Consider the following 18,132-nt stretch of genomic DNA (forward strand, 5'->3'; position numbering starts at 1 on the left):
GACCCATCAGGTATCCACACATGGGAATCATGACACACACATCAAAATAATTATGCCTTACATATTCAAGAAAGTAAAAGTCACAATTAACAGATGTTAACAGAAGAGAAACTATAAAACTGAAACACAGTCACTGACATGAACTGAATGAATGACTTCAGCAGCTGATCTGGCAAGCAAAGTGAGATTTTAGCACACTGGGAGACAGGGCAGGTAAAAACCAATCCAGAATGAAGCAAATCCTGGTAAGAATGTAGGGGACACAGGGGAGATCATAAAAAACAGTGTAAATGGAATTTGAAAAGAAGACAGGATGAGGCAGAATACACAAGGACCCCCAAATCAAGAGGTGCCTACGACCCCAAGCAGCATAAATGCACACGAGATGGGGGAGGGCAGGGAAGCAGGGAAACCTGAGCACCTCCCGGTAAAGCTGCTGAAAGTCAGAAAGAATGACTAAGGGCAACGAGGGAAGGGATGAGACGCGTGAACAAGGAAAAGAAGCCTGATCCTGGACTCCTCACAGAGACTATAAAACCGGCAAGTACCTGATTGCTTCTACAGTGATGACATCAAGCGGCTGCGCACGCGGTGGGGGGGGGGGGGGGCCCTAATGAGACACGCTCAGACACACCGATCGAATCTGCCACTAAGGGACGTCCTTTAAGTAGAATGAACACGACCCCGAAGGAAAGACTGCAGGTGTGCAGACAACGAAGAACCACAGGAACTATGAATCTGTGCATCGACAGAAGGAACACTGGCCAGGAGGCAGTGCAACAAGACAGGAGAAACATCTGTGGAGGGTAGGTGTCTAGAGAATTATTCGGACAGCATCTAAGGCAGGTGCTAAAGCCCAGAAAGAGGTAAATCCATTAATTCAGGTCAGACTTCGACAAGTTCAGGGTGTATGGTGTGGTCTTTCGGGTAACTGGCTGGAGAGGGGAATGGCAACCTGTAACTAGCCAGTGTACACAGGGGAAAAGCAGAATTACCGAAAATATCCAAACACCCCAAAGACAGAAAGAAGGAAGAAACAAAAGAACACAGAACAGGCCATCAATAGAAAGCAAACAGCAACAGGTAGATTGAAATCTAAACATGTATTTAGGAGTTACGTTAGAAGAAAAGATGCGCACTCCCCCAGTCTCCCCCAGTCTCTTGCTGCAACTCACGTCGGAAAAGATTTGAAGGAACATGAACTTTTCGGGAGGCAGAGGCTGCCAGGGGGAAATACTGCCAAAGGACCTTTCGCTGCAGAGAAAGCAGCGCACACAGGCTCCAAGCGGCCACAGGGCAGGACGCGCCCCACATCGCTACAAGACATGCACCCGAGAGGCAGCTCCCCGCAACTGAGGGCAGTGCCCCACGTGCCCGCGACACAGTCCGGCACCGATCCACGAGACAGTGGAGCATTTCTCATAGACCGTAAGCACAGGAGGACACGAAGACTCGCGTTTTAGAAAGCTCACTCTGGGCTGAGACAGAATTCATCGGAGCCTGGAGGAGGGGGTGCAAGAAAGGGAAAGTGGGAAGAGGTGATGAGTCAGGGACTGGCAGGGAAGAGGATATGGGGAGGAAGAGCGGGGTACAAGCCAGGCATGGCGACTCTGCGCATGTCGGATGAACGGAATAAAGTAGTGCCACGATGACGATCGTCAAGAAAACAACTGCCGTTTAGGACATTCAGATTACTTCTGGTGGCAGAGAAGTGCTCTTTACAAAAGTAACGTAATGAGAAATATTTCTCTGAAAGAGGCCAGGTATTTAGAGGGCTGGCCTGAAAGAAATTTGGAAAATCTAAACTGATCGTGTGGTGAGCCAGGAGTTAGAGAAAACATCAGTGGTATGGTTTCCATGTTTAATGGCATCAGGCAATAGCAGCTTGAGCTTAAATTTCAAAAAGAGGAAGTATGCTTAGCAGGACAAGCCTTCTCAGAAATCCCGGATATGCCGAAGAGTAAAGCAGAGGAGCAAACCCATATGGCAACTGCCACTGACAAGCTATTTTTAGAGAATGCGGGTATTTTCATGGAGAAGAAAACATAAAATGAACTGCTAAAGTGTCTTTCACAAGACACACCTAACTCCAAATCTGAAATCTGTAGATTTCAGGAGATTAATACCTAAACCTACACACCAATCCGGTATTTTGAGATTTAAAACTCCAAACGTCCTTGCCACAATTACACTGTGTAAGTTTAATGTGAGCATCTGACTATATGAAGTCCAAAACTTAGAACACCTTCCTATAACTAAATATTCCTTCTGGAACATTTATTCTACTAAACATCATGTCCTACAAATCACTCTGGATTCTGAAAGTCTATATATTAAGAAATAGTAGACCAAACACAGGACAGATCACAGTTCCTTAAATGCCACAAAAAAACAAAGTGAAGCTCGTGGTGGAGCCACGACAGGAAGCAGGTGGGTCTCCACACGGCAGGCACAGCGGTGACACCGGCACCGGGAAACTGCGCCGGCCACAATTTCAGACGACTGATTGGAATGGAAGAAAAATGCAAGTTACGGGAAATGAAAAAGAGACAAAGACCAATCTCTACTAACTACGATGGCAAAGCCCCACAAATAATGTTCACAAAAGACAGAATTCTGTCCAGGAGTCCCACGTTTGCTCACACAACACGACACGACAGCGAAGGGCGAGGCGTGAGCATCTTACTTCTGCAGAGCCATCTCCTTCTGCTGATACAGTTCGTTCAGAATCTCCACCTTCTGCCTCAGGGTTTTGCATTCGCCTTCCAGGCCGGCTTTGGCCGACTGCAGCGAACTGCGCTCCTCTTCCAATTTCTTTATCTGGTCTGTGAAGGATAAAACAGCTGGGCTGTGTGTGCACACGGGACTTGCTAACTGGGGGCGGAGGGATGCGAGAGGGGGTAAGAAACGCAGCACCTTCTTCTGAGGAAGCAGCCTACCTTCCAGGTTGCATTTAGTAGACATCGAGGCTCTAAGCTTAAATTGTAGAAGTTTTAGATCCTCTTCGACTACTGATATTGCAGTTTGCGTCTAAAAATTCCAAAAGAGAGAAACAGTCTTACAAGGGAGGCACAGTGAGAATTCACAGGCACTCATGGTACTCCGCAAAAAAGATCATACCCGAGAAATGTCCATCATCTGCTTAATTTGATTTTTCATCTTCTCATTCCGGTCACCTAAAATACAAAACGCTTTAATCGCTTTTTTCTCCTTTGCTTTTTAAGTATATTTTCTTGATTTCTCCAAAAGTAAACAATTACGGTATTCAAACATTCAAAGGAAAACCAAATTAACCAATACAACTGATGAGGCTCCATGACTTTTAAGAGAATTGCAAACTTAGATTCAAAAAGTAAATCCCTAGTTTGCACAAGAAAAATGGTATCTGTGCCATTCTGAAACAAGAAGGGATGTGTGAATGAAGGCTCTTCTGTCTCAGGTCAGGTATCTTATTTATTATTATTATTTTTTAAATCTACTTGTTTTGAGAAAGAGCATGTGCACGCACATGCACGCAGACACACACACACACACACACACACACACACACGAGTGGAGGAGGGGTGAGGGGGCAGGGGAAGCTCAGACAGAGAATCCCAAGCAGGCTCCCTCCTCACTGTCAGCACAGAGCCTGATGCAGGCCTCGATCCCACAAACTGTGAGATCGTAACCTGAGCTGCAATCAAGAGTTGGACGCGTAACCAACTGGGCCACCAGGTGCCCCTCAGGTATCTTATTTAGAAAGACTTACTGTCCTGTTCTCCCCTTGAATCTGCTACCGGGTGTGGTTGAAAACACCCGCTATGCAAGCAATATCCAACTTGAAAAAGTGTCTAGAAACATGTCCCTCATCAGTAAACACTGCTACCCTTTAGCTCCACTCTCTGGGTCTCAAGTAGTCTATGGCTCCCACCACCTCAGTGCTCCTAAAATTGGTTGTAGGCCTTAAAACCGCAAAGCTACACAGATGATGGCCACTAAATTTAAATGTCATCTCCACGGCACTGAGAAATAAATTTCTCCTGCTATTCAGTGCTCAGTACTTGGAGGGGAAGTCACGACTATGCTGCTCTAGATGGAAAAGCAGAGTCTGTGCTCACGGCACACCCACTGCTATACCACGCCCCGCCACCCACCTGTGCACAAGTCCAGTGATTTGCGTCTACAACTCTAACACTCACGAGGAAGTTCACTCAGCCAAAAAGAGCAGTGGTGTACTTAAAGACAGGAACACAAAAAGAGGCCCAACCTCCCTGAAACCCATCTTACCTCCCACTTCTCCATTTGCTAATTCATCCATCTCATTTCCTCCTTTATTCTGACCCTCAGATTCAGATTCACAATCTAAGCGATTCAACTGTGTAATGCAATTAGTCAAAGCCTAGAAAAAAAGCAAAGGGGTATTAGAAAGAGCCTCTCAAAAAGATTTCGTGGGAGTTCATGAGAATTAAGCATGTATTCAAGAGAATAAACTTACGTTAATATTATCATCTTTGTGAGTAAGAGCTACTTCCAAATTTTTCTGAGACTTCTCAAATGATTTAATTTGTTCACTGAGCTCAGCATGTGATTTACTCCAATCTTTGATTTCTTGCTGCAACTGAAATGTTAAAACACAGGAATTTCCAAAGGCTAGGGCTTTTGCACTGGACATGTCAGGACCATGTGAATGACACAGGGAAGCAGGGGGCCATGCTACTCTTCACTGTCACTATGGACTGAGGCCTTGGTGAAGGGAGAGGGGGCAGTGGCTCCTACCCTCAGAACTGCAGTGAGAACATGAGAGTTGTCAAGGAAGTCGATCCAGTTTACTGTACCCTTCAGAAAACTGCAGCCCCTTCAAATAATTCACTTCAGTAGGAACCCAGGAGCACATCTCCCTGTCTCCCATGTCCACTGCAGGTCATGTAACCTTCCCTTGGTCAGTGAAGCAGTTAATTGCTCAAAGGAGGGTTATGAATACCAAATTCTTTGGTCAAGAAGCAAATCCATCATCCCCCTGAGGCTATTCAAGTTAGTAACTGGTTGGTATTTGACAAGGAAAAGACTAAACACTCTGATAGCTATAAGGAATTGTAGAGAACAGAAAATCCAGAACAGATGGAGGATATATACATGAACTCAATTTTGGGAGCACAATTTAAACTTTGCATATCTAAGAATAGAGTTCTGCATACATATTTCATTTCCCTAAAAAAAGATCTGAAAAAAGATACTCAAGAGGTAATGATACTCGGTCCCCTAGTTCACATAATCTAGGATGTTAAACTTTCCTTTACCTGCTCTTTCTTCTTCTTAAGCCTAGCATTTTCTTCTTGAACCCGATGGCATTCAGACTTCACCTTCTCTTCGCTAAGTTTAGCTTCATTAAGAGCAATCTGAACCTAATGCAAAACACTATTAGTGAATTAATTCCAAAGGGGAGGTGGGGTGGGGAGGTGTTACACTTTCTCAATTAGACATCATATAGTTTTCATTTATTGCATATCCTAACAAAAATCAAACGTTTGCTCCTCAACAAAACTAAGGCACGCAATCCTGCAGAAATTACAGACAGCTTTACCTCTGAAAATTCGGAGGCATTCACTGAAATAACATCCTTTAACTTCTCTATAGACTTCTTGTTTTCCAGAATCTGCCATGTGGAAAAAGAACACACACAAAAAAATGTGGTAGAATTTTAGTAGAAGAGTGGGATATATGCTAAAAAGATGAAACATCATTCCAGGGCCATCCCCTACTTCTCAGGTTAAAGCAGGTGATTCACTTTCAGCCGAGGAGAAAAGTCAAGAAGGTAAAGAGGTAAGGAAAGAAAAAAATAATCGGAGCTCTATCACATGCCATCCACAACCTTTCCAACTGTGAGATAACGTGGTAGATGACCAGACCAAAAAAGGGAAAGAAAAAAAGAAAGAAAAAACAAACTTTCACATAATCTAGTTCAAATCAATGGTTTTTCCTATTGGTAGGGGAAAAAAAATCCCCAAGGTCACTTTAAAAATTCTCTTGGGGCACCTGGGTGGCTCAGTGGGTTAAGCATCCGACTTCCACTCAGGTCATGATCTCGCAGTTCGTCAGTTTCAGCCCCACGTCGGGCTCTGTGCTGACAGCCCAGGCTGGATTCTGTGTCTCACTCTCTGCCCCTCCCCTGCTTGCGTGCTCTCTCTCAAAAATAAACTTTAAAAAAAAAATTAAAAATCCTCCTGCCTGAACTGAAAAATGGTTGGCCTTGAGGCAGAATACACAAATAAATCTCACTTATAGAATTCCAAATAATTTGTGAAGATACCGCCTCCTCAAGGAGGTGGTGCCTACTCTTCAGGCTCTCGGCTGGGGGCCGCGTGCAGTCCCTTCCTTCCAAAGAGAACGGCACACCAAGAGTGGGAACCGGTGAACAGAGCGGAGAAAGCTGGCAAATACCGGATCAACCCGGTGCACAAGCTCGACTGGGTGTGCCGTGTATGGGAACCCCCTAGACCAGCACTGCAACCTTTCTGAAATTCTAAAACTGTTCTAAAAGGCTTGTTTTAAAAAGGATCACGCAAAACAAAAAAAAAAGTACTAGAACTGTTCGACTGGGCTACGGTTTCTTAGTTGTTCCATATGTTTCAGAGGGCAGAGCCAAGCAATACGAAAATTATCCAGGGCTAAGAACACAAATACTTCTTAGAGCCATAAAAATAACAACTTGTGGTACTAGCATTTAAGATTCTATGAAGACGGATGGGTGCAGGTTCAACTTCCCTGACTCCCACTCTTCCTTTAGTTAAAGCATGGGAAAATGCAGAGTTTAATTCACCCGCCCCTACATGGCAGTTAGAAAGCAAAATCACAGTAATGCTTTGCAGCAAAACTTTACCAAGTCTTGATTCTTTGCATTCTGTTCTCTCTCGGATTCTAACATAACACGCAGATTTTTTGCTGTATCATCCAGAAGTTCATTCGTTTCTTCAAGTTTCTTGATTTTATCCTATTAACGGACATTAATAGTAATTACTCATTATTTTTCTTTTGTTTTCAGAATGTAATCTCAAAAAGAGAAGGGATGTTTTACCTTAAATTTAACTGCTTCATCAGACAGAATCATATTCTGTTTCTTGGTTTCCTGAACATGTTTCTTTGATTCCTTGATCTATAGAAAATAAAGCACTCAGAATTAAGAAATGTAAATCACAGTGCTATCCAAACATGCCTCTGAGTAGGTAACCCCTTAGAGAAGAAAACAATACTTTACACATAGGATGGTTACTTCCGATTTGGATGGTCTGCAGGAAATAATGAAATTTTAAAATAACCATAGTAACTGAACTATGATACAGGAAGAAATAATCCAAGCTGGAATCATGAGGGAATATACTGAAATAAATACTGAAAGAATAATTATACCTTCTGTTCATAATTTGACAATTTTTGTACAAGTTCTGCATTTTCTTTCATGATATTCTTCAACTTCTCAGAAATCTGCTGTTCAGTGACTAGAAGGGAGGGGAAATCCATAAGATTACTATGATCACTAAATAAAACTGAATTACCCAATGTATCAGCAGTATGCTACCTAGCACTATGAAGGAAAAGGACTCCCGAACATAACTATTATGCCCTTAAAAAAGCAATCTGTAGCTGACAGCAATAAGGGTATAAAAATACTACTAAAATTTAAGAAAAATATGATAAGGACCTTTATTTCAATGAGAAACTCCAATTTAAATTTATTTCAAAGATAGGAAGTAGAATAAAATACTTCAGCTTGATATCCTTCCCTTTAGGAAGTACCTTTCTTCTTAGTAAATGTGATCATTTTGGATACATGTCATTTGCAAAAAGAAAGAGACAATAAACAGAAGCCCGTAGATTTACATCTCTAGTCCTCAAATTACCTTCCTAAGTAAATGTATAGTGTTGGTTACACCGTTAGCACAGGAATACTGTTCACATTGACACGTGTGCCCCAAATCAAACTAGTCATCTTCTTCCTACTCCCACAATTTGTCCCATCTCATCTCCTGTTTCATTTGGTGGCATCACCAACTACTGTGTCATCCAAGCTAGCAACCTGGATTAGTAAAATGTTCAGGAGTGAATAAGTCAATCAGGCATCAGAAGTCATTGTTATCTACTTCTAGCTTACATACAGAATCAACTCAGATCAAACACCAATACTGGGGGAAAAGTACAAGTAACAAAATAAGCCTAAATATTTACCTTGATATACTCTATTCTTTACCTAGAAGAAAAAAAAATTAGATGTCAAAACGTTAATAGAAATATTATATATTACAGAAATAATATATACAAGTCAAATCGTAACTAAATGAAAATTTAATAACAGGTTCAAAATAATAATCTGTAAGATTAAAAGTAACAAAAGGTTAAAAAGCATTTCAAATCTAATTGGTAGTGATACCTCATAGTTTCTGATAAATAAAAGCACTAAAGTGAATACCTCATTTTGCAACTAAAGGTATTTTTATCTATTAAAAGAGCACCAATCTTATTAAATAAGCACTTAACATTAATAGTGGAAATGGGTCTTTTCATATTAAATACACTAATGCTTCTTTTACCTGAAATCATTCGTTTGACAACCCCAAACAGCCAGAATGAGGTCTAGAAACAATGATCATTCAAAGAGACTCTCAGGAAACAAGATTAAAGGCATAATCTTTGTACTAAGATAACTTTTGTCTCTTTCTCTCACCAGAAAACATCTTAAATCCTATTAAAAGTTGGCAACTGGATGGGGCACCTGGGTGGCTCAGGCAGTTGAGTGTCCAACTTTGGCTCAGGTCATGATCTCACAGTTCATGACTTTGGGCCCCACGTTTGGCTCTGTGCTGTCAGCACAGAGCCCACTTCAGATCCTCTGTCCTCCTCTCTCTCGCTGCCCCTCCTCAACTTGCGTGCTCTCTCTCACAAGTCAATAAACGTTAAAAAAACAAAAAACAAAAAAAGGTTGGCAATTGGCTGAGTTTAGAAATCTAATAAACTAGATCATCTCATTTTCCCAAATCTTTAAACACAGTGGTCCTCAACCTAAAAGGGAAAGAAGACTGCTAGAGGAAAATTCACGTACAAGAGAAATGACAACTAACCTCTACCTCATCTCTAAAGATAGCATTGAAGTATAGGGTTATAAAATCTAAGCGATACTCAATTTGTTTTAAATTGTATCACCGAATGTCTTTGTGACCCAGAATTTATGTCCACGTTCAAAAGTTACAAAATGGTAGTGAGATACCCAAATCAGTCCATAAATCATCCATGATATCTTATTATTGGAGTATCTAACACCACTTTTAATAATGTCATTAGAGGAAAATGCAGTCTGAGTTCCAACATGGAAAGAAATGGCTGTTTCTCTAATGTCACAGCCTTGCTAATGAGAGACTAAGCTTCTTTTGCACCAGATTTCTTTTTCACCCAGATCAGCAGGCAGGAGGAAGCAGGGAAGAAGCAAGAACCAAGCAAATTAAGAGCAGGGCCCACGGTTCCAAAGTCAAACATAGAGGCTGAGAAGCAGCAGTTAGGACATAAAGCCCGCCTCACCCTGTGAAAATGTAAACAGGTTTTAGGATTTTTTAGATGGGAGAAACAAGAGTGGGAAACAAAAAACATTTCCACCTTTTCCCCCTTCCACTCATCCTTTCTATGCTCCCTTTCTCCTCTCATCTGAGGAAAAGTCCTGTGAGGTTAAAAGACTCTTCACAGGAATCCAGGCAAAAGACCTTTCTTTTTAAGTGACTTTACCATCACTTGTGCAACGAGAGAAAGTTTATGAACAATGATATGCCTGATAAAACTAAGAAATCAGAAAAATACTCAAGTTTAGGAAGACACGCATCCAATACTTTTGGCTACTTTAACTATTAAGCTTCAACTGAAACTGAAAGCTTGTCATCTGGAAAGCTCATTCACACAGAATGATTTTTTTCTCCAATTACATGATAACCATGAAACAAAATGAAATATAGTCACAAGTACAAATATGTATAAGTGTACACACATACACACATGGATAAGCACCAAAGACCAATTCTGCACAGACAGAGACTCTAAGGAATACAAATTTTAATAAGTATTTCTCTGGATACTAACATAATCTGTATTTCTAAATAAAAAGATCTCCTATGGGCACAATTAACACATGACCAAATCAGAAAATCTGTGAAACAGATACAATTGGAAAAAGACTGAAAAATTACCTAGTGTCCTAGATACAAATATTTCTTTTACTATTTTGTTGTTCTGTAGCATTTTCTTGTTTGTATATGTATTTATATAATATACATTTATCTATAGTTTAAGGTCTTGATTTCCGCTTTTTTCCACTTAATATTAAACTGTGAGCATTTTCTAGGCTCCAGTGTCTTTGAAATACATACAGTTAGAGTTACCTAGTATCCCATTATACAGATATACAAGAATTGAACAATTCCCCTACTATGAATCGTTTAGTTTGTACCAAGTTTTCACTCTAATAAATAGTGTTCCATTGAACACCCTTACACAAGATTTTTAATGCATGGTTATTTCCTTAGAATACATTATAAGACATGACAATATATTATAATAAAAGGATATAAAAATTTTAAGGATTCTGATATATAGTATTTAAGTGCTTTTCAAGATAGCTGTAAAAGTTCCCAATTCATTAGAAACGTACAGGGGCACCTGGGTGGCTTAGTTGGTTAAGTGTCCAACTTCAGCTCAGGTCATGATCTTGCAGTTAGTGGGGTTAAGCCCTGCGTCCGGCTCTGTGCTGACAGCTCAGGGCCTGGAACCTGCTTCCAATTCTGTGTCTCCCTCTCTCTCTCCGCCCCTCCCCCCACTCACACACACTCTCTCTCTCTCAAAAATAAACATTAAAAAAAAAAGTTTAAAAAAAAAGGTATATAAGTGCTCAAGTAGGTATACATACACTTAACCTTTAGATTTTTACCTAAGATTCATAAATTGAAGTTTTCCCATTAAGATTAAGTCTTTGCTAACAAAGATTACATTGAATTATTTCACAAGATTAATTTAGATTATAAGCATTTGTGTTCATGTTAGTAGCTGAAGAAAAAAAACAAAAGGGCCAGTGATTATAAAATATCCTTTGTCTTGATGAGTCGAGGCATAAGTTTAATTTACTCACAACAAGGACAGTTCTCCAGAAGAAAATGGCAAATGACACAACTCCCAAGAAGGCTGTGATAAGTACAGGCTTCCATGGCAATCCATAAAAATCAGGCCCAGGCTGAACATCATCAGGCAATGTAGCAACCAACTGAAACAGAAATATTAGAAATAGCGAACCATGAGGAAATTTACAATAGAGCAGTCACAAAGAGTCATCCACAGAAATTCTAAATGAACCTCCATGAGAAAACTTCTCCATCAAAAATCTTCAGCCGCTTCCACTGCTTCAATAAAGCTGGGATACTGGCAGCCCATTTCTTGTTTGGCATGAAGTGTTTCTGAATATCATGAAGCTAAATGTCTTTAAGCTGAACATGTATTTCCACTTTACAATAGGTCTTACCACATCATGTTGTCTAAGACCTGTCTAGAATCTCTGGATCATACTTTCCTCTTAGCTAATTTTTATGAGTTAAAAAGCCACATGAAACAAAAAATTGAACACCCTAGAGAAAGAATCACCTTTCATGGCTGCAAATAAAACCAAAATGATAATGAATAACACAAATGATATGTTTTTCCTCTACGATTTTAAATCTTAATTCTCTTCTATTCTTATATAAAGACAAATGCTGAGTAAGCTCAGACAGCTCCTGATAACTGGTCTAGACTGCTCTGATTAGCCATCTTCTACATAACCCAAAGCCTTTCATTTAAATGTTTCCTGGAATACAATTGTGTTAAACACCTGCTGGCTTCTACACTTTGACTGCCCTCTACGAATACACAAGTAACTATCACACCGGCCCCATTCCCCAACAGTGCTGGGGTCGCTGGAAAAGGACCTGAAGAAATCGTGACCGCAAACGAGAAAGTAACCCAATGCCTGGTACAATTTAAGTAATCAATAACAAATGAGCAAGTGACGAAACCTCAAACACACTCCCCCTTTCCTCTCTAAACAGCACTACAACGCCTCGCCTGCCTCGGGCCTGACCCCACTCCGTTTCTCCCTCCCCCGGTCAGCGCGCCCACTCCGCTCAGAACTCGTCTACCCGCCTGCCAGAGCTGGGGTCCCTCCCTGGGAGCGGGGACCGTCACCTCCAGTAGCTTGGCTATGAGGGCTGCGTAGAGCACCGACAGGGGTCCCAGAAGTTCCGGGTCCCCCGGGGAAGCGGTGACAGAAGGCACAGTGGCAGGAACTGAATCCATTGTGTGGGGATGGCCGAGCAGAGGCGACGTTTCCCCGTGAACAGCACTGGGACCCCCTCCCCTCTTTCACCGTTTCCTCCTTCGGAAAGGAGCCGGCTGAGGAGGCGGACACTGGGAGTGAACTTCGCCTTCCCCCCGCCGCTGGCACTTTCCCCCAGCGCCTCCTGGAAAACACGTCATCAGACACTGCCCCCGAGAGGCCATAAAGGCGCCTACGGAGGCCGGCCCGCGGTGGGCGGGGCCACGGCGGCACAAACCAATGGCGGAGCGAGGCAGCGAAGAGCGAACAGACCTGCGCGGAAGAAGAGGGAGGCGCGGCTCTTGGACGCTCACCTGCCACAGGAACTGGGGGAGACCGCCTGATTTAAAGGGCCCCGGGGACTATGAGGAGGAGCAGGGGCTGGGGACAGACCCGCCACTCACGCCCCTCAGTGCCGGCCTTGTGTCACTGCGTGCCGGGACCGCAACTGCACGCATCTGTCCTACAGCCCACGCGGGAGAGCAGCCTCTCCCGCCCCCTAGTAAGGACCGGGGCTGCGCCTAGGTCCCCTGGGCGAGGCTTCCTTCCCCAGCATCTCCAGTGCCCCGCTCAACTTGTCCCCTTCCTACGCCACGAGCTGGCCGGCCCACACTCTTGCTGATGCCCCGTAATAACGCTGCTTCTGAGGAGCCACGTCATTACGCACCATGCGAAAGGGTTCAGTTCTGGGTTCCGTACTTTACAGTGATGTGCCTTGTGGGAAAGAGCGAGGATTATGTATAAACTCCTAAAAGTTGTAGAAAGTGGGGACATTTACCCTGGAGGGAAAATGATGTTTGCAAATCTTTAAAGGTACATCTTCAAGTTTAATATAACGTCAATTCGGAAGAATAATCAGGAAAATTCTGAAAACGAAGAGCAATGGAGGGGAGGTGGAAAGGGAGGGGAAGGCAGGCTCTGCAATTAAAATAGTAAGTAAGGTACTGACCCAAGAATCCAGATTATGGAACAGAATAGAAAATCCAAAAATAGACCCAACTGCATTAAAAAGTTGGTATATAAGACGTCAGTTGGGGGAGCCTTTTTAATAAGCGGTATTAGCATAACTAAATAAACCATACGGAAAATGATAAAATTGGTTTTCATAATAAGTTACAAATGATCAGACACCCGATTGTAAAAAAAATGAAAACAAACAAGTACTAGGAAAAACATGGGTGAGTTTCTCAATGTATTATGAACAAAACCTTTCCAATTATGTCTCAAAATCCAAAAGATTTGCAAACAACTACTTAAAAATAAAAAAAATTTGTCCAGCCGCTGCATACAAAAAATGCAAAACAAGCAGTTTGACGATGACAACCTGAGAAAAAATATTTGCAACATTAGAGACAAAGGGTTAATATTCCTAAAATATAAACCGTACAGATAGAGAAGAAAGCAGCCAACAAACCTACAGAAAAATGGGCTGAAAAATTGAACAAACATTCTTAGGAAAAGACCTAGGAATAGCTCACAAGCCTATGGAAACATGCTCACACATAATAAAAGACCTACAAATTAAACCTACACTGAGATACCATTTCTTACTTATCCTGGCAAGATCTAAACATCTGACAACATACTCTGCTGGTGAGAGAATGTAGGAGAATATTCTACACATACATTGCTCATCATTACACAAGATGATACAACCTCTGTGAAAGGGAATTTAGCAACATCTCCCCAAATTACTCATGTATTTACCTTTTGATGTAACAATCTCACTTCCAAAGATCTCAAAGATACTGTGTGTACAACTAATGGTGAAAAGATAATATGCACAAAATTATGTTATCCTAGCATTATTTACAGTAACAAAAGACTAGAAACAACCAAAATGTCCATCAATAGAAGAGCTGCTGAATAAACTAAAGGGAACTGTGAAACTGGGAAAAAAAATTAATAGATTTTATATACTGCCAGAGTATGATTTCTAGAATTTTTTTTTAAAGGGGTGGAGAAAAATACATAGAATACTACTTTTATATTAGAAAGTAACAAGGGACAAATACATATATGTTTTGGGGTTTTTTTTACGGCTCTGAGATAAAATTCACATGCAATAAGCTACACAAAGTGCAGTCTGGTATTCATATGGTGACATATGAATACACCTGTGAAACCCCGATCACATTCAAACTGAACGTACCCTTCACCTCCACAAGTCCTCTCCTCCCCTTGGTAATCCTACCTCCTGCCACTTGCTGACTGGGCCCAACCCCACCCCAAGCAGAATTTCTATAATAGTTCACATTTCCTGCAGTTTTATATATGGAATACATAATACACCATGTATTCTAATTCTCTGGCTTATCTCAGCCTAACTGGAGATTCACCCCTGTTGCTCCCATACATCAATAGGTTCTCATTGCTTTTTATTGCTTAATAGCATTCCATTGTATGCATATATCACAGTTTGCTTATTTATTCAGCTGTTGATCTGCGTTTGAGGGTCCTCCCACCCCTGCCAATTTTTGGCTTTTACAAATAGAGGGGCTATGTATATTGATATACGAGTCCTTTTATGGATGTAGAATTTATCAGGGGTACATGCTCAGCAGAGAGACGACTGGATCATTTGACATCTACTTTTTTAAGAAGCTGACAAATGGTTTTCCGAGGTGATGTGCCTTTTACACACTGCCCATCAGCAGTGTGTATTTCCAGCTCCTCCACACCTTCTCCCATACTTAGTATTTTAATTTTAATCACTTTTTAATTTTAGTCAATCTAATAAGCATATAGTGATAATTCATGGTGGTTTAAATTTGCATTTCCCTGAGAAGTAATGATGTGCATTTTTAAAATGTGCTTATTTCCTATGCACATATCTTCTTTGGTGAAGTGTTACTTTACTGAGTTCTTATTAAGTGAGCTTTGATAGTTCTTTATATATTCCAGATAGAAGTCCTTGTTCAGGTACATGCTTTGCAATGATTCTCTCCTAGTCTGTGGCTTGTCTTTTCATTCACCTAATAGTGTATTTTGGAAAGCGCAAGTTTTTATTTTGATGAAATCCAAATTATCAAATTTTTCTTTTATGAATGAATCCTGCTTTTTGTGTCAAACCTAAGAAATCTTTGGCTTAGTTTTTTTTCTAGACGTTGTATAGCTCTAGGCTTTACATTCACTTCTATGAAGCATTTTGAGTTAATTTAGGTTTGACTGAGGTATGGTTCAATTTTTTGCACAGGGATATATTTACAATAGTTCTAGTACTGTTTGTTGAACAGACTTCTCTTTCTCCACTCTGTCTCTCCTCCTTTGTCTGAAGCCCACTGCCAGGTGGTATGGATCTACTTCTGGGTTGTCTATTCTCTGTTCCCATAATCTTTTTGTCTCCCTTTACACTGATACCATGCTCTCCTAATTACCACAGCTTTATTCTAAGTCTTGAAATCAGGTCATGTTTATGCTGCTCTAGGCCCCTTGAATTTTCCATATGAATTGTACAATCAGCTTGTTTTCTAAAAAAAAAAAAAAAAAAAATCCTGGTGAGACTTTGATCAGGATTACGTTGACTGTGGGGATCACACAGGGGAGCTTAATATTTGATATACCGTTTGTCACAGTGACAGTATGATAGCATAACAATATTTAGTCTTCTCTTGAACAATGTATATCTGTCCGTGCATTTAGGTCTTCAATTTATATCAGCAATATTTTATAGTTTTCAACTATAGGTCTCACAGTTTTACCAGATTTATCCTTAAGCAATTCATATTTTTTGATGCTATTTTGCACTGAAAGGTTTTTTTAAATTTCAATTTCCAATTGCCTGCTAGTTTTACTCCTTCCTTCCCAACCTGTATGCTTTACTTCTTTTTCTTGCTTTAATACACTGGTCATTGCCTCACTGTGCCCCACTATAATGCTAAACAGGTGTGGTGAGAGTGAACATCCTTGTTTTGTTTCTGATCATAAGGGGAAGCATTTAATTATTCACCATTAAGTATGACGTTAGTTGTGAGTTTTTCATAGAGGCTATTTTAAGCCCCTGTCTATTCCTAGTTTGCTGATTACTTCTTTTTTTTAATATCTGTAATCAACATTGGATTTGTTCAAATGCTTTTTCTGTGCCTGTAGAGCAGAACATTTGGAAGTTATTTTTAAAATGTGTTAATATGTGACTTACATTGATTGATTTTCTAATGTTAAATGAACCTTGCATTCTTGGGATAAGCCATACTTGGTCATTATGTATTATCATTTTTATAGATTATTGGGCTTGATTTGCTACAATTTTATTTAGAATTTTTGTGCCTATGCTCATGAGAGATACTGGTCTGTGGTTTTCTTTTTTTTGTTATATCTTGGTCTGGTTTGAACTGTGATGTATTTTCTCATCTTCAATTCTCTAGAAGAGTTTATATAGAATTAATACTATTTCTTCCTAATATGTTTAACTGAATTCACCAGTGAAGCCATCTGGACCTGGAGTTTTCTTAGCAGAAAGCTTTTTAACAAAAAATGCAATTTCTTTAATAGCCCTAAGGCTTGAGTAGGCTTTTGCAATCTGTGTCTTAGATGGAATTTCTTCACCTCATCTAAACTATCAAATAAACATAAATTATTCATAACATTCCCTTTTACTGTTTTAATTTCTGTAGAATCTGTAGTGATGTCCCTGTGTGATTGCAGATCTTGGTAGTTTGTGTTTCCTCTTTTATTTCCCTGATCACTGGCTAGTGGTTAATCAATTTTATTAATCTCAAAGAACCAGCTTTTGTTTTCATTGGCTTTCCTTTTATTTTCTATTGAGTTATGCTCTTTATTTCTTGTCTTCTGCTTCTTGAGGATCAATATGCTCTTCTTTTTCTAGTCTCTTATAGTACAAACTGAGGTCACTAATCTGAGATCTTTCTTTTTTTCTAATATATGGTGCTATAACTTTCCAAGTAATGCTTTACTGTTATTGCACAAACTTGATACGCTGTTTTCATTTTCATTCTGCTCAAAATACTGATTTCCCTCTTCTTTAACCCAGAAGTTATTCAGAAGTATGTCAGTTGGTTTCCAAATATTTGGAAATTTTCAAGAGATCTTTCTGTTACTGCTTTCTAACTCAGTTTTACCATGTCCAGAAAACATACTTTGTATGATATGAATCTTTTTTATTTTTTGAGATTCGGTTTATGATCCAGAATATGATTTATCTTGGTAGATGCTCCATGTGCACTCAAAAAGCATATATATTCTGCTCTTCTGGGATGTTCTATAAATGTCCATCAGGTCAAGTTGGTTGACAATGTTGTTCACATCTTCTAGAACCTTATTCACATTGTCTATTCTATCAACTAGAGAAGGATATTGAAATCTCTAATTATAATTATATACATATATCTATTTTTCCATTCGCTTCTATCAACTTTTGCTTCGTGTACTTTAGAGCTCTATTATTAGGAGTCATTGTTATGACTAATGACTACTTTATCCTAGAAAGTAACTTTCTTTATCCCTGTTATATACTTTGCTCTAGAATCTACTTTGGTATTAATACAGCCACTCTAGCTTTCACTTGACTACTATTAGCATGAGATATCTTTTTCAATCTTTTTAGTTTTAACCTTTTTATGTCTTTTTAAAGTATGATTCCTGACGGCATCTATTTGGATCCTGCTTCTTTACCCAATCTAACCACATCTGTCTTTGAATTGGGGTATTTAGACAACTTATATCTAATGTGATTACTTATAGGATTAAGTTTAAGCCTAGGCATCTTTTTTTCTATTTATTCCATCTGTTCTTTGCTCCCTTTTTGCTCTTATTCTGGCTTC

General features: G+C 40.1%; 1 protein-coding gene across 12 annotated transcripts in view; it reads right to left on the minus strand.

The window, feature by feature from the left end:
* Window positions 1-18,132, minus strand: part of MIA3 (MIA SH3 domain ER export factor 3) — a 55,210-nt gene that overhangs the window by 8,054 nt on the left and 29,024 nt on the right. For 8 of the 12 annotated variants that reach the window (XM_045455675.1, XM_045455671.1, XM_045455680.1 and 5 more), the window contains exons 7-18: window positions 11,138-11,269; window positions 8,203-8,224; window positions 7,387-7,475; window positions 7,055-7,132; window positions 6,860-6,970; window positions 5,564-5,635; window positions 5,280-5,384; window positions 4,478-4,600; window positions 4,270-4,381; window positions 3,121-3,176; window positions 2,940-3,030; window positions 2,687-2,825 (exon numbers count right to left, since the gene is read on the minus strand). In XM_045455675.1, the coding sequence (XP_045311631.1) occupies window positions 2,687-2,825; window positions 2,940-3,030; window positions 3,121-3,176; window positions 4,270-4,381; window positions 4,478-4,600; window positions 5,280-5,384; window positions 5,564-5,635; window positions 6,860-6,970; window positions 7,055-7,132; window positions 7,387-7,475; window positions 8,203-8,224; window positions 11,138-11,269 (1,130 nt within the window). Of the gene's footprint in view, window positions 1-2,686; window positions 2,826-2,939; window positions 3,031-3,120; window positions 3,177-4,269; window positions 4,382-4,477; window positions 4,601-5,279; window positions 5,385-5,563; window positions 5,636-6,859; window positions 6,971-7,054; window positions 7,133-7,386; window positions 7,476-8,202; window positions 8,225-11,137; window positions 11,270-12,222; window positions 12,521-18,132 lie in introns of those variants that run through there. The other 4 variants (XM_045455683.1, XM_045455682.1, XM_045455678.1 and 1 more) reach the window with 2 other exon arrangements.

This window comes from Leopardus geoffroyi, chromosome C3 (genome assembly GCF_018350155.1).
Source record: "Leopardus geoffroyi isolate Oge1 chromosome C3, O.geoffroyi_Oge1_pat1.0, whole genome shotgun sequence".
Classification (NCBI taxonomy): domain Eukaryota; kingdom Metazoa; phylum Chordata; class Mammalia; order Carnivora; family Felidae; genus Leopardus; species Leopardus geoffroyi.